General features: G+C 60.9%; 2 protein-coding genes across 2 annotated transcripts in view; both read right to left on the bottom strand.

Annotated features, from left to right (window-relative positions):
- The window catches only part of Tbcd (tubulin folding cofactor D), a gene marked incomplete at its 3' end in the record, with an annotated part of 126,673 nt that extends 121,572 nt beyond the window's left edge, over window positions 1-5,101 (bottom strand). The window contains exons 1-2 of the mRNA XM_070031580.1: window positions 4,890-5,101; window positions 93-143 (exon numbers count right to left, since the gene is read on the bottom strand). Of these exons, the coding sequence (XP_069887681.1) occupies window positions 93-143; window positions 4,890-5,088 (250 nt within the window). The remainder of the gene's footprint in view (window positions 1-92; window positions 144-4,889) is intronic.
- A 934-nt stretch (window positions 5,102-6,035) lies between these two features.
- Window positions 6,036-13,398, bottom strand: Fn3k (fructosamine 3 kinase). The gene is made up of 6 exons (XM_070031731.1): window positions 13,165-13,398; window positions 11,749-11,900; window positions 9,998-10,089; window positions 9,291-9,373; window positions 7,742-7,864; window positions 6,036-6,374 (listed from the first exon to the last, which is right to left on the bottom strand). Exons 1-6 carry the CDS (start codon window positions 13,303-13,305, stop codon window positions 6,036-6,038), a joined length of 930 nt encoding a protein of 309 aa, XP_069887832.1. The 5' UTR covers window positions 13,306-13,398.

Below are 13,398 nucleotides of genomic sequence, written 5' to 3'. Positions count from 1 at the left end.
TTGGCTAGCAATGGACAATGAGAACCAGGATCATGCACAAGGTCTTTGCCATCTGTAAGGGAACCATCAAAGTTACCAGCTTCAGTGCTTACCAAGGTGTGGGTCCAACAGGTGAGGCTGCTCTTGGTACTTATCCATAATCACTAAAAGGAAAATAACATGAAAATGAACTATCAGTCAGCCAGGAATCCATGTGAGCCTTAGAAACCCTACAGTTGTCCCCCAGCATCTTCCGAGGGCAGCTCCCTGTCTTCCCAGCCCTCGGGCTGCCAGGAGCATGCCCGCTGGCAGGTACCCCAAGGCCGCTGGGGAAGCGGACTCACCCTGCTCCAAGCCTTCAGGGGACACGCGGCTAGATCTCTTGCTCCTCACTTACTCTGTACACTCTCCTGGGAGCTCGGAACCCTCCCTTCTCACTCTTCCTTTTACTAACTCCACAGGTTCCTCCCTTCTCACTCTTCCTTTTACTAACTCCACAGGTTCCTCCCTTCTCACTCTTCCTTTTACTAACTCCACAGGTTCCTCCCTTCTCACTCTTCCTTTTACTAACTCCACAGGTTCCTCCCTTCTCACTCTTCCTTTTACTAACTCCACAGGTTCCTCCCTTCTCACTCTTCCTTTTACTAACTCCACAGGTTCCTCTCCTTGTTTGATGACCCTCACCCCTGCAACTCAAATCCGCAACACACATCACCATCACCACGTTCTGTTTCTCATTCTGGAGCTTGAGCTCAGGGCTTCAAGCTCACCCAGTCCAGCATTTTGCTGACTAATTAGAAATAATAAAAGTCTGGTAGTTTAGTCTGCCTCAGCCGGCTTTGAACCTTGATCCTCACAGCCTCCTGAGTAGCTAAGATTACAGGGTTGAGCCACAGGCACTCTCCTGCTACCTGCTCTCTACCCCTACCGGCAGCTTCTATCCAACTCCCTCTTTGCCTGTGCAGTACTCACCTGCCATACCTCTAATGTCTAACCAACACTGACTGCCTCCCAGGAACAGGAAAACAGACTTTCACTGTTCCCTGGATATTCACTGTACCTCAGAACAATTCTGGAATGAGATATTGTTGCCACAAACCCAAATTTACAACTGAAGAAACCAAGACTCAGTCATCAAGTAAATAGCCCTGTGAAATGGGTTCAAAACCAAGGCCTGCAACACCAAAGCCTACATGCTTTCCCCGAAGCCCGCCACTCTGAACCTTCCAAAATCAGTCGTTCCAACCAAGCAAAATTACAGAGATTTCTTAAGCTATACAGTTTCACAAAAATGGCCATAATTAATTATCAAAAACCTTTGGGAATCATCCATCATAAATGACTGCAAAGGTCTAAATGTAGAGGACACGCTGGGACGGCCCACTCTCTGGTCCTGCCTACAGCCCTGCTCCTCACTGACTTCCCAGAGTCCGGATAGAGTCCCCAAGGGCCCTACTCCTGGGCCCAACACCAACTGCTCCCTTCCCCCTCTGCAGGCTGCTTCTGTGGCTGTGGAAGTGGTGTGTGTTCTCTATGCCTGTGTTTTCCTCATGTCCACACACAGCAGTCCATACACACACACGGCAGCCCACATGCAGCCATACACAGAGCACTGCACACACACGTAGGCGGACACACAACAGTCCACACACAGCCATCCATACACACAGCAGTACACACACGAAGTGCACACACACCAGTCTACACACAGCAGTCCACACACATGGCAATGTGTGCACAGAGTCCACACACACAAGGCAGTCCGCACACACACGCACACACACAGGACAATGCACATACTCACAGGGGTCTACACACAGTGGTACAGTGGTACATACATGATGCACACATTCATGGCAGTACACACATACTGGTGCACACACATACAGCAGTACATACAAAAACACAGTGGTCCACACATACGAAGGGTGGTCCTCACACATTCTCAGTGGTATACACAAGGCAATGCACACTCGAGGCAACCCACACACAGCAATGTGCACACAGCGACCCAAATACACTCATGGCAGTCCACTCATACATGTACACTATGTACACACAGAGGTCCAAACACATGTAGGATGGAGGTTGGTCATCACAGTACTCCACACACACACAGTGCTATGCACAGTAGTACACACACGCAGGGTGCTCACACATGCAGGGTGCTCACACACGCAGGGTCCTCACACGCAGGGTGCTCACACACGCAGGGCGCTCACACGCAGGGCGCTCACACGCAGGGTCCTCACACACGCAGGGTCCTCACACACGCAGGGTGCTCACACACGCAGGGCGCTCACACGCAGGGCGCTCACACGCAGGGCGCTCACACGCAGGGTCCTCACACACGCAGGGTCCTCACACGCAGGGTGCTCACACACGCAGGGCACTCACACGCAGGGCGCTCACATGCAGGGTGCTCACACACGCAGGGTCCTCACACACGCAGGGTACTCACACGCAGGGTCCTCACACACACAGGGTGTTCACACACGCAGGGCGCTCACACGCAGGGCACTCACACGCAGGGTCCTCACACACGCAGGGTCCTCACACACGCAGGGCGCTCACACGCAGGGCGCTCACACGCAGGGCGCTCACACGCAGGGTGCTCACACACGCAGGGTCCTCACACACGCAGGGCGCTCACACGCAGGGCGCTCACACGCAGGTTGTTCACACACGCAGGGTCCTCACACACGCAGGGCGCTCACACGCAGGGCGCTCACACACGCAGGGCCCTCACACACGCAGGGTCCTCACACACACAGGGTCCTCACACACGCAGGGCGCTCACACACGCAGGTTGTTCACACACGCAGGGTCCTCACACACGCAGGTTGTTCACACACGCAGGGTCCTCACACACGCAGGATGCTCACACACACAGGGTGCTCACACACGCAGGGCGCTCACACACAGGGCGCTCACACACGCAGGGTCCTCACACACGCAGGTTGTTCACACACGCAGGGTCCTCACACACGCAGGGTGCTCACACACGCAGAGCGCTCACACACGCAGGGTGCTCACACACGCAGGGCGCTCACACACGCAGGGCGCTCACACACGCAGGGCGCTCACACGCAGGGCGCTCACACGCAGGGTCCTCACACACGCAGGTTGTTCACACACGCAAGGTCCTCACACACGCAGGGTCCTCACACACGCAGGTTGTTCACACACGCAAGGTCCTCACACACGCAGGGCCCTCACACACGCAGGGTCCTCACACACGCAGGGTGCTCACACGCAGGGTCCTCACACACTCAGGGTGCTCACACACGCAGGGTCCTCACACACACAGGGTGCTCACACACGCAGGGTCCTCACACACGCAAGGTGCTCACACACGCAGGGCGCTCACACGCAGGGTCCTCACACGCAGGGTGTTCACACACGCAGGGTCCTCACACACGCAGGGTCCTCACACACGCAGGGCGCTCACACACGCAGGGCGCTCACACACGCAGGGTGCTCACACACGCAGGGCGCTCACACACGCAGGGCACTCACACACGCGGGGCACTCACACACGCAGGGTCCTCACACACGCAGGGTGCTCACACACGCAGGGTGTTCACACGCAGGGTGCTCACACGCAGGGCGCTCACACACGCAGGGTGCTCACACAAGCAGGGCGCTCACACGCAGGGTGTTCACACACGCAGGGTGTTCACACACGCAGGGTCCTCACACACGCAGGGTGCTCACATGCAGGGTGCTCACACACGCAGGGTGTTCACACACGCAGGGTCCTCACACACGCAGGGTCCTCACACACGCAGGGTGCTCACACACGCAGGGTGCTCACACACACAGGGTGCTCACACACGCAGGGTGTTCACACACGCAGGGTCCTCACACACACAGGGTGCTCACACGCAGGGTGCTCACACACGCAGGGCGCTCACACAAGCAGGGCGCTCACATACGCAGGGTGTTCACACACGCAGGGTCCTCACACACGCAGGGCGCTCACACACGCAGGGTCCTCACACACGCAGGGTGCTCACACGCAGGGCCCTCACACGCAGGGTCCTCACACACGCAGGGTGCTCACACACACAGGGTGTTCACACACGCAGGGTCCTCACACACGCAGGGTGCTCACGCAGGGCGCTCACACACGCAGGGTGCTCACACACGCAGGGTCCTCACACACGCAAGGCATTCATGCAAGGTGCTCACACACGCAGGGCGCTCACACGCAGGGTGCTCACGCGCAGGGCGCTCACACACGCAGGGCGCTCACACACGCAGGGTGCTCACACACGCAGGGCGCTCACACACGCAGGGCGCTCACACACGCAGGGCGCTCACGCGCAGGGCGCTCACACACGCAGGGCGCTCACACACGCAGGGCGCTCACACACTCAGGGTGCTCACACACGCAGGGTCCTCACACACGCAGGGCGCTCACACACGCAGGGTCCTCACACACGCAGGGTGCTCACACACGCAGGGCGCTCACACGCAGGGTCCTCACACGCAGGGTGTTCACACACGCAGGGTCCTCACACACGCAGGGTCCTCACACACGCAGGGCGCTCACACACGCAGGGCGCTCACACACGCAGGGCGCTCACACGCAGGGCGCTCACACACGCAGGGCGCTCACACACGCAGGGCGCTCACACACAGGGCGCTCACACACACACGCGGCGGTCCCAAGACCCTGGGCACAGGAGGTAACCCGGCCTTCCACAGTCCCGCCGCCCTGCATCCCCAGCAGCCCGCCCCGCAGCCCGCCCCGCAGCCCGCCCATCCCTGCATCCTGTCCCCCGCAGCCTGCCCCGCCCGCAGCCCGCCCCGCCCGGCCCCGCCGCCGCCCCGCCCGGCCCCGCCGCCCCGCAGCCCGCCCCGCCCCACCGCCGCCCCGCAGCCCGCCCCGCCGCCGCCCGCACCGCGGAACTGCTGCTGCGCCACCTCCCGCAGCACGAGCTCGCCGTGCAGCTCCCGCAGGCGGCCCAGCAGCGCGCGGACCTCCCCGCTCTCGCCGAAGGCTTCCAGGGAGGCGCCGCGGCCGGGCGCGTCCTCCTCCTCCTCCGCCGCCGCCGCCGCCGCCTCCGCGGCGCCCGGGGTCGGCGCCTCGCCGAGGGCCATTGCGGAGCGCGGGCCGCTCGGGGAGGCCGGCGCCGGCGAGCTCCGCGCCGCGGCTGCAGAGAAGCGCGCCAGCCGCTGCCGGCCCCGCCCCGCGACCTCCGACCCCGCTGCAGGGCGTGCCGAGCGCCCGGAGAGCACGCGCGGAGCGGCGAAGCGACGCAGCGCGCTCAGAACGCATGCGCACGCCTTCCCGCGGCCCGGGGAAAGCGGAGCCGCCTCCTGGCAGGCCCCACCCGGAACCCGCGGAGCCAGGGCCGACGCGAGCGCGCAGGCGCCGGCCGCGCGGGGTGATGAGGCAGGCGGGCGGGACGGGGGGGTGGGGGCGTGGCTGTGAGGTGAGGGGCGAGGCGGAGGGCGGGGCCGCGAGGTGAGGCGCGGGTGGGCGTGGCTGGGTGGGCGTGGCTGGGTGGGCGGGGTCGGAGCGGCGGGGGCGGGGCCCGCCGGGTCTCGGCGCGCCGGCAGCCGGGCGGAGCCGCTCTGACCGCCGGGGCTGAGCTCGGGAAGTCGGGGCGGGAAGCTGGGCCGGGCCTTTCAGCGCTGACAGTCCTGAACGCCCAAAAGGCCGGAAACGGTGGGGGGAGGCTGGCCTTGAGCACAAAAGCTCCGGGACCGCGCCCGGCGTTCGCGCCCAGGACCCGCACCGGAAATGGCAACGCCAGTGGTAGTAATGGGGTGTAGGCGCCCCGCCCCGGACGCCCCGCCCCCGAGCGCCCCGCCCCCGGACGCCCCGCCCTCCCGTGGTCGGCCCGGACGCCCCGCCCCCGGACGCCCCGCCCTCCCGCGGTCGGCGCGGCGCACACTCGGCTGCGGTCCGAGCCCGCGCGGGCTCACTTTATTATTAGGAGGGGAAGGGGCGCGCCCCCCGCCCCGCCCGCCGCGTCCCCCTCCCCCAGCCCCCCGCCCCCCGCCCCGCCCGCCCCCCGCCCGCCGCGTCCCGCGCGGCCCCGCTACCCCAGCAGCTCCCGCATGGCGCCCAGGGCCGCGGCCCGGTACGCGCGCCCGAAGTGGTTCCAGTGGTTGAGGTAGTTGAAGAGCCGGTAGAGCCGCAGCCGCCCCTCGAAGCCCGGGGCCCGGGGCACCTTGCGGTGGTAGGCGGCGAAGAAGGACGCGGGGAAGCCCCCGAAGGCGGACGCGGTGGCCAGGTCGAGCTCGGAGTGGCCGTAGAAGGACGCGGGGTCGTAGAGCAGCGGCCCCGCGCCGTCCTCCGCCGCGTTCCCCGCCCACAGGTCTCCGTGCAGCAGCGCGGGCTCCACCGCCAGCCCGCGGAACAGGTCCGGGACCCGCACCTGCCGGGCGCGGGCCGTGGGCGCGGGCCGGACGACGCTCGAGTCGCCGGGGCCACGCGGCCCGGAGCCGCGGCTCCCCGCAGGCCGAGCCCCGGAGCCGCGGCTCCCCGCAGGCCGAGCCCCGGAGCCGCGGTTCCCCGCAGGCCGAGCCCCGGAGCCGCGGTTCCCCGCAGGCCGAGCCCCGGAGCCGCGGTTCCCCGCAGGCCGAGGCCCCCGAGCCCCGGAGCCGCGGTTCCCCGCAGGCCGAGCCCCGGAGCCGCGGCTCCCCGCAGGCCGAGCCCCGGAGCCGCGGTTCCCCGCAGGCCGAGCCCCGGAGCCGCGGCTCCCCGCAGGCCGAGCCCCGGAGCCGCGGTTCCCCGCAGGCCGAGCCCCCCGAGCCCCGGAGCCGCGGCTCCCCGCAGGCCGAGCCCCGGAGCCGCGGTTCCCCGCAGGCCGAGCCCCGGAGCCGCGGCTCCCCGCAGGCCGAGCCCCGGAGCCGCGGCTCCCCGCAGGCCGAGCCCCCCCGGAGCCGCGGTTCCCCGCAGGCCGAGCCCCGGAGCCGCGGTTCCCCGCAGGCCGAGCCCCGGAGCCGCGGCTCCCCGCAGGCCGAGCCCCGGAGCCGCGGTTCCCCGCAGGCCGAGCCCCGGAGCCGCGGTTCCCCGCAGGCCGAGCCCCGGAGCCGCGGCTCCCCGCAGGCCGAGCCCCGGAGCCGCGGCTCCCCGCAGGCCGAGCTCCCCGAGCCCCGGAGCCGCGGTTCCCCGCAGGCCGAGCCCCGGAGCCGCGGTTCCCCGCAGGCCGAGCTCCCCGAGCCCCGGAGCCGCGGCTCCCCGCAGGCCGAGCCCCCCGGAGCCGCGGCTCCCCGCAGGCCGAGCTCCCCGAGCCCCGGAGCCGCGGCTCCCCGCAGGCCGAGCCCCCCGGAGCCGCGGTTCCCCGCAGGCCGAGCCCCGGAGCCGCGGTTCCCCGCAGGCCGAGCCCCGGAGCCGCGGCTCCCCGCAGGCCGAGGCCAGGTTGCTTTCTGCTGGCTGCCGCGCTGTGGAGCTCGGCCTCCCTGACACGCTCACCGGACTGACACACGCGGCCCGTGTGTCTGGCCCTGTCCGAGGGTCATTTTGAAAGCTAGGTGGCGGGACCCGCGTGAGACCCAAGTACTCACCCCACAGTACCTGAGAGGGACTGGGACTGGCGGGGCAAAGGGGGACACGGACTCCCCATCATGGGACCAACAGCAGTGAGGACCACCGCTCGGTGGCCAGAGACCCGGGCACATGAGGAAAGCAAGTCTCAGGCTGAATGCCCGGAGACCTGAGCGGGAAACGCGCCCTCAGGAGCCAAGGTCACCTCCACTTCAGCGCAGTCTCCCCTGACGGCTCTTGGGGGACTGTGCTCACCTGTAGCCTGGACCAGAGCTCTCGAGCCTCTCTGTCACCATAGTCTTTCTCAATGAGGTCCAGTTGCGCTTGCAGCCGGTGCTGCGTGAAAAAGCTGGGCCAGTCATCCTGCCAGTCATTCACCTGAAAAACAAGAGGCCAGTACTGCAACTCAGAGCAACAGGGCAGTTACACCTAGAATCTGCCCAAGCACCAGAGCAGTCATTAAAAGAATATAGCAAGTAGGTGTGCGCTGGTGGCTCACGCTGTCATCCCAGCTACTCAGGAGGCTGAGATCTGAGGATCACAGTTCAAAACCAACCAGGCAGGAAAGTCCATGAGACTTATCTCCAATAAACCACCAGAAAACCAGAAGTGGCGCTGTAGCTCAAGAGATAGAGCGCTCGCCTTGAGCTAAGAGCTGAGCAACAGTGCCCAGGCCCAGAGTTCAAGCCCCACGACCGACAAAGCGAAATGAGCAAAAGTTCTTGAGTTCAAGCTCTGATATGAAATTTTTAAAAATTCATCCAGAAGAAGGTAGGGCAAAGGAAACAAAGAACAGACAACAAATAAATAGTAAAGTGACAGACTCAAACCCCAATAGATCAATAAACACACCCATAATGAAATACAACAGGCATTAACAGATGGCTAAAGCAAAAACCAACAGTAAGTTGCATGCAGATGTGTATTTCATATGCAAAAAAAAAAGGGCTGGGAAGGTGGCTCAGTGGTATGGTAGAGTGCTTGCCTTGCATGCATGTGGCCCTGGGTTCGATTCCTCAGCACCACATAAGCAGATAAAGCCAGAAGTGGTACTGTGGCTCAGTGGTAGAGCACTAATCTTGAGCAAAAAAGCTCAAGGACAGTACCCAGACCCTGAGTTTAAGCCCCAAGACCAGCACGCACGTGAAACATATTAATGAATTAAAAAGGAAAATCAATATGCTAAGACCTGGTTTTATAAGATTAGTAAAACTGAGAAACTTCTAGTCAGACTGATCAGATGAAAAAGAAGACAAGAACAAAAGAAGACAAGACATGCTGGTGGCTCACACCTGTCATCCTAGCTACTCAGGAAGCTGAGATCTGAGAATCTCAGTTTAAAGCCAGCCTGGGCAGGAAAGTCTGTGAGACTCGTATTTCCAGTTAACCTCCACAAAACCAGAAATCGTTCTGTGGCTCAAAGTGCTAGCCATGAGATAAAGAGCTCAGGAACCGCGCCCAGGCCCTGAGTTCAAGCCCTACAACTGAATAATAATACTTCGAAAGGTCCTGGAAGATGAGCTGTCCTCCCCTGTTCCATTCTCTCAGATGCACACAGCACATGACATTTGCACCACTGTTCTGTCTGCCTGAAATACTGGAACTGGGGTACTAGAACACTACTCCCCAGATACCACCATTCCCCTCCCCCTCCCAGCTCCACCAGGGAGCCTCTCCACACAGATGTCACAGCCTACCCTCTGCCTTCACAAGTCAGGCGGTTGATCTGATGCCTGGGGACACACAAGGGGTCAGGTAGCAGCCCTGGGCCTCCGGAAGGGGATGTCTTCACCCAGGCACTCACCTGAGGGATGAAGCCGCAGAAGGTGACGGTGTGGAAGCCGAACTTGCTCACATATTGGGGCTCAGCACCCTCAGCTCTGTGGCCTGTAAACAGAGGTCCTAGCCTCAGGGAGCTGATCGTCCTTTTCTGAAGTCTCCATTTTCTTTTCCAGTTTTCTACAGAGCGGTTCCTGACAGCCTGGCTGTACATGCTAGAACGTGGGTAGTTAGTTGGAGAGCACATTACGCATGCGGGTGAGTAGCCAGCATACAGACTTGCTCGGACTCTGCAGTCCACTGAACAAACCGCAAGGCTGGGCATGGAAGGGGCTACATACCAATTCTACTGACTTACCAGCTTCGTAAGAACTCTTGTTTAATAATCCTATCTTTCATAATGCAGGATAAAGTGTGATGACATTCGACCCAACCTATTACCACAATACCTGTGGCTCACGACCATAATCCCAGCTTCTCAGGGAGGCTGTGATCTGAGGATCACAGTCCAATGCCAGCCTGGCAGGAAAGTTGTAAGCCTCTTATCTCTAATTAGCCACCAAAGAAAGCTAGAAGTGGGGCTGTGGTTCCAGTGTTAGGGCAGTGTTAGGCCCAGACCCTGAGTTCAAGCCCCAGGACTAGCACAAGGGAAAAAAAGGCGGGGCGCCACGGGCACTGGTCTAGGGTAGTCAGCGTGGCATAGAAAGGGTGACAGGAACAGACGGCACGCACCCACGGTGTTCTCCCTCTGCTGCAGCTTCTCCCTGAGCTTCTGGTTAAAAAGGTGTAAATCTGCTATCTGGTCCCCAAGTTTTGATGCCTGGCTAAAGAAAGAAGAAATATAGCCAATTAAAATAGCAAGTGGTAGTCCCAGCCAGTGTGTTTCATTCTGAAGTGTTTTATTTTTTTTTTTTTTTGCAGGATCTACAAATAATTTTATTGAAATTGAACAAATAACAACAGTCTTCCTATGCTGGGGGTCACCCACCCCAAGCCATTTCCCATTCTGAAGTGTTTTAAAAGCCACTCTCTACTACAAAAGTAAAAAGTGAGTGCTAAGTATGACCCATCCTTCCCCCCAAAAGTAGCATGAAGTCAGGAAAGGGAGCCGGGCATGAGAACTACTGCAGCCATCCAACGGGCACAGAAGAAATGCCAGGCACAGAGCTTCCAAGAGTGAGTGAAGTGAAGCCTTAGCTGCCACTTCTGCAGGAACAAACAAAGTAAAGGGAAAGTACTGCAATGACAGCTACCTGCTAAGACTCAAGCAGTCAGCACTCCTTGCTTATGGAATTATGAGGGACTGGAAGCCTTGAGCTTGCATTTCCAATATTTTGCACATGGATATGTAGGACCCTCATAATTAGAAAAGGAAATTAAGACCGTAGCTAATAGACCAGCCTGGTTCAGCCCTAATTGAGCTGGCATTTTGTACACTCGGAAGTACAAAGCAAGGGCTGGGACATAGCTCAGTGGCAAAGTGCTTGCTTAGCCAGGGCAGCATCCTGGGGTTTGACCCCAGTACCAAAAAAAAAAAAAAAAAAAAGACAAAAAAGAAGTACAGTTAAAAAAAAAAAAACCCAGGACTGGGAAGGTGGCTCAGTGGTAAAGCGCTTGCCTTGCATGCGTGGGGCCCTGGGTTCGAGTCCTCAGCACCACATAAGCAGAAAAACACAGAAGTGTCACTGTGGCTCAAGTGATAGAGCGCTAGCCTTGAGCTGAAGAGCTGAGGGACAGCGCCCAGGCCCAGAGTTCAGGCCCCAACAACCACAAAAGTACAAAGCAAGGAATAAGCTCTGTTTGTTTAATATAGCCTTATCACAGCCAAACTACTCTTTCCTTTAAAAAAAATACAGCAGAAATAAAAATAAACACCCTTATCTCCACTTAGCAGGAACTCTGAGCCACGCTCCTGGCTCAGGTGGCCCTGAGACCCTTGTCTTCAGTTAACCAGAACTGAACGAAGGCTGAGCACCAGCCCTGAGCAAAAAACTTGAGAGCTAGGCTGGGCAGGGCGGCTTGCACCTGGCTTCTCAACAGTTCTGGAGGCTGAGATCTGAGGATCATAGTTGAAAGCTAGCTTGGGCAGGAAAGCCCTTGGGACTCTTATCTCCAATAACAAAAACAGAAGCGGTGCTGTGGCTCAAGTGGTAGAGCACTAGACTTGAGCAAAAACGCTCAGGGACAGCACCCAGGCCCTGAGTTCAAGCCCAAGGACTGGCACGTGTGCACACACACACACACACACACGAAATCTGGTAATTGTGCTGAGTTATGCAGGCAGTGCATCTGAAGCTGCTCCTGTCTGTTTCTCTGTGTGTCTGTCTGTCTGTCTCTGTTCTCTGTGGTCTCTCTCTTGCACCTGTGTCTCTGCAGCCAGGTTTCCCTGTCTTTTTCTGGCTGCATGTATGTGTCTGTGTGTGTGTGCGCACGCGCGCATGTGTGCGTGCATGCATGGGGGGGTCCCGCTCTCCCACACTCACCTGCCCAACCTCTTCATCTTCAAATACTCCATGACAAAGGCTGCCCCACCTCCCGGCAGGTCGATCACCTTCCTGGGCTGTGGTACCCGCACCAGGCCTGTGCTGTGGAGGGCCTCCAGGCTTGCCCTCTCCCCCTCAAACATCTTCCGGGCCTGTGGCCAAGCAGTTCGATGAGCCTTGCCGGCAGAGTCTGCAAGCTCCAACTCCAGCAGAAGCCTCTGCCTGCCGGGCTGCGCCGCTCATGGCCCTTGACATAAGGTAGCTACAAGAATCACAACCCCAGAGCTCTTCCGTTACTGAAAGCGCAAACGGCACTACCACTCAGGTGGTGAAAGGAAAGAAGCCCCTTCCTGAGGCTAAGCCGGAGGGTTGAGGGGTCTGGCCTGCAGAGAGGAGGGCGGCGGGTTCCTGGGGCCTGGGATGCAGGGAGGCAGGGTGGGCTGCGGCTGGGCCGTCCTCCAGGGCCTCCAGGCAGCCACAGGCACCACCACGGCTGGGCCTGAGGCACTGAAGGAGACACATCCAGCTCACCCCAGGCCCTATTGTTTCTAGAACATCACCCTAAACATCCCAGTGTTACATCAGACGAATTCTTCCCTGCTGTTTGCCATGCAGTGAAAAATAGGCACTTTTTAAACAGAGTACTAGAGCTGCAACACGACCTTCGCACCCCACACGCGTGCCCATGCACACACACTGGGGAGTGAACTCGGGCCTGTGTGCGCACGCAAGCCCTCTACCACCGAGCGCCACCCTCACACACACGTGTGCACACACACTGGGGAGTGAACTCGGGCCTGTGTGTGTGAGCGAGCCCTCTACCACCGAGCGCCACCCTCATACACACACATGTGTGCACACACACTGGGGAGTGAACTCGGCTTGTATGCGCACACAAGCCCTCTACCAGCGAGTGCCACCCTCACACACATACATGTGCACACACACTGGGGAGTGAACTCAGCCTGTGTGTGTGAGCAAGCCCTCTACCACCGAGCGCCACCCTCACACACACACGTGTGCACACACACTGGGGAGTGAACTCGGGCCTGTGTGTGTGAGCGAGCCCTCTACCACCGAGCGCCACCCTCACACACACACGTGTGCACACACACTGGGGAGTGAACTCGGCCTGTGTGCACATGCAGGCCCTCTACCAGCGAGTGCCACCCTCACACACACACACACGTGTGCACACACGCGGGACTGAACTCAGCCTGTGTGTGTGAGCACTGAGTGCACCCTCAACCCAAGCCTCCCCGCAAGACTCCGTGTGTGTAAAGCGCAGGTGGAAGAAGGCCAAGCTCGGAGCGGAGTCAGAGCACTGTCTGCGGCCAGGGAGGGGGGAAAGGGCTCCACCCCACCCGCCGCCCTCCCTCCCCGCGCCGCCCCTCCTCCCTCCCCCCCTCCCCGCACCTGCGGCCTGCGGTTGACCTTGACGAACACGGGCCCCGCGTCAGTGTCGTAGGCCTGACCCTCGCTGATCTCCCCGGGCCCGGGGCTCCCGAAGGCCCGCAGCCGGGCGGTGCGCAGCTCGGCGCGCAGCAGCTGCTCCATGGGCCGGGCGGGGACCGAGAAGCGGGGACCGGGCGGCGGGGACCGAGAAGCAGGGACCGAGCGGCCGGCGGACGGACTGCGCAGCCTGGGGGG

Source organism: Dipodomys merriami, unplaced genomic scaffold, assembly GCF_024711535.1.
Source record: "Dipodomys merriami isolate MVZ:Mamm:240054 unplaced genomic scaffold, mDipMer1.0.p SCAF_202, whole genome shotgun sequence".
Taxonomy (NCBI): Eukaryota; Metazoa; Chordata; class Mammalia; order Rodentia; family Heteromyidae; genus Dipodomys; species Dipodomys merriami.
This window is presented reverse-complemented; position numbering and strand designations above follow the sequence as displayed.

Bases quoted from the DNA above. Each gene is read 5' to 3' on its own strand.
- Fn3k (XM_070031731.1), bottom strand. From the start codon at position 13,305: ATGGAGCAGCTGCTGCGCGCCGAGCTGCGCACCGCCCGGCTGCGGGCC. The intron at 9,374-9,997 runs GTGCGTGCCGTC...CTCTGTTTACAG, and splicing joins GCAGAGGGAGAACACCGTGG to GCCACAGAGCTGAGGGTGCT. The intron at 7,865-9,290 runs GTGAGTGCCTGG...CTTGTTTTTCAG, and splicing joins TCTGCGGCTTCATCCCTCAG to GTGAATGACTGGCAGGATGA.